General features: G+C 50.2%; 1 protein-coding gene across 1 annotated transcript; it reads left to right on the top strand.

The window, feature by feature from the left end:
• Positions 1-682: 682 nt before the first annotated feature.
• On the top strand, positions 683-916 carry GLOTRDRAFT_130824 (uncharacterized protein; the record flags this gene model as incomplete). The annotated part of the gene is made up of 2 exons (XM_007869631.1): positions 683-711; positions 754-916. 2 exons carry the CDS (start codon positions 683-685, stop codon positions 914-916), a joined length of 192 nt encoding a protein of 63 aa, XP_007867822.1.
• Positions 917-2,210: the final 1,294 nt, after the last annotated feature.

The following is a 2,210-nucleotide window of genomic DNA, read 5'->3' as shown; positions in this document are numbered from 1 at the left end:
GGTACCCCCCCCCCATTGGTAACCCCCCCGCCATTGGTAACCCCCCCCCCCATTGGTAACAGTGTACTACTGGCAGTGTCATGCCACCACGAGCATAGTTAGTCATTGATATTGGGTAGGGTATATTCATTAAAGCTATGCTGCATATTATTGTACACTATTCAGTGATGTGGCAAAGTAATATGTTCATACCTATGGTTGATTTCCCCAGTTTTTGCTGTCTTTTCTGCTACTATGTAGTAACATCAGGAAACAACAAATTCTATAGTGACTTCCCCCCAGATACATAGTCCTCCATAGGTCTATGGAGGTCGTATAGGTCAACATAGACAAGGGGAAACCAAAATAGGGAGTCATAGGTGAGATGTGTTTCCTGATGAAGTAAGATTGCCGTGTGGCATACGCCCCGGCCCAGACAACGGTGTGGCCTCCCCTCATGTGACTAACAGGTTCGCTGAACTCGTTCGCGAACGCGTTCGGCGGGCGACCTTCCCAGTCGGCTGGACGTTCTCGACAAATTGATCGAAACCGTACAGTAATTGTGAAGTATCACTCAAATATCCAACAGATAGACTGGTGGGATATTGGTCCCTATGTCCCATTACCTTACTCGGTTTTCATTCAGATTGTTTGCATCCGAGATTTCGACGTTCAGCGCTGCTGTGGTGACTTCTGCAACTCCATGCGCATGAAAGAATTGCCTCTGGCTGCGTAGGGTGCTCTCCTGTTGTGCTGATGGTATTCTCCTTGTAGGCGCATCTTCATCTTCTCCGGAGAGATCCTTTTGATTGGCAGTATATCCCCGACCATGCCGACCTCCCCGTCTTCCATCAGCCAACCAAGTATTCTCGCTGCATTTCCTATGGCTCCATTTCAGGAACACCTGGTGATACGCAAACCTGGAACTAGGCTGTGAGCAGGTCGTGTTATTTGAATTTGATTGCTAGCTTGTGCTGTCCGAGTTGGCCGGGGCGAGAGATCTGCAGGGAGGATGGTGATAGTTCTAATGCTTCTTTTGCAGTTGCGGAAATGATGGGCTCCCTTTATTGTGTGCACCACTCTCTTCTACCGTCAACGGCGCACTTTCAACCTGGATCAATGACTCACTCTGGCGCTTAGATGGCGGCTTCCTTTGAGTCGCAGGTATGGCGGCCCCGCAATTTTTTTGTTAGACGCTGTTATATCCCGGGTTAGTATTCCCCAATCGTTGTTTTCAGTTACCGAGAACGCCGCCTCCGGGGGCTTCGTCTCCAGGCCAACTCACCAGTTCATGCTCAGCAGTAGTTCTTGTTTTTTTTCGAGGCGCTGGCAAGAGTGCGGATCATCTGGTCTTTTGTAATGCGGATATCAGCGCTCGCTATTGCGCGGGAAGTCATTACAGGTATGTACTAGTCTTTGTGCTCGAACCGCGCCCAGCACGGTGCACCGTCGCGAAGAAGTCGGATAGCGCGCTTGGTCTCTCTAGCTCGCTCTTCTGAAATTTCACGCTGGGGTTCTGAACCCACGCGAAGGGCCCAGGATCTTCGTGACTCACAATAAGGTACCACACTGTCCCCAAAGATGCACTCGGAATGGATGCTATGCTACCACAAGTACAAGGCGGCTCACGCAACATACGTGATTTGTCAAGAAGGACACGACCCAGAGTGATCCTGGAATGCCGGATGCTATCTCTCGGCTGATCTGCGTCAAACTAGTCTTTCCATGCTACTCAACATACCATGCCCAGATCTATAAAAGCCACTTATGCAAGTTGACAGACCCATCAGACAGCTCAGCCAGTGGACAGCACTACTCAGTTGAATAGATTAACGGTAACGTCAACCCGTCACTCCAAGCTTGACTGCATCATGTAGACTGACATGCTGGTCAGACGATGCCTCGCACCCTCTATTTGGCCATCTTCCATCGCCATCTGTTTCCTGCCCATTGGGTCATATATAAACCCAACACAGATGATACTAGCTCGCCGGGCACCATGCTCCATGTCGAAGGTGATGTGGCGAATGGTTTTTCCCACACCGTAGCACGCAACTATGATATCTTGAAGACCAGTCGAACCTACACAATGATTACGCTCGGCCAGGTCGATAGTCAATATGTCAAAGACTACCCCAAGGGCGCATATGTTTCTCTTGCCCCCGTCCAAGCTATCGACAGGGTCGAACAGGTCATTCTCTCGGTCCCCGCGCCGGGCAAAAGCCTGAGAT

This window comes from Gloeophyllum trabeum, assembly GCF_000344685.1.
Source record: "Gloeophyllum trabeum ATCC 11539 unplaced genomic scaffold GLOTRscaffold_00010, whole genome shotgun sequence".
NCBI lineage: Eukaryota > Fungi > Basidiomycota > Agaricomycetes > Gloeophyllales > Gloeophyllaceae > Gloeophyllum > Gloeophyllum trabeum.
Note: the sequence above shows the minus strand (reverse complement) of the source record. Positions and strands in the feature narration are given on the sequence as shown.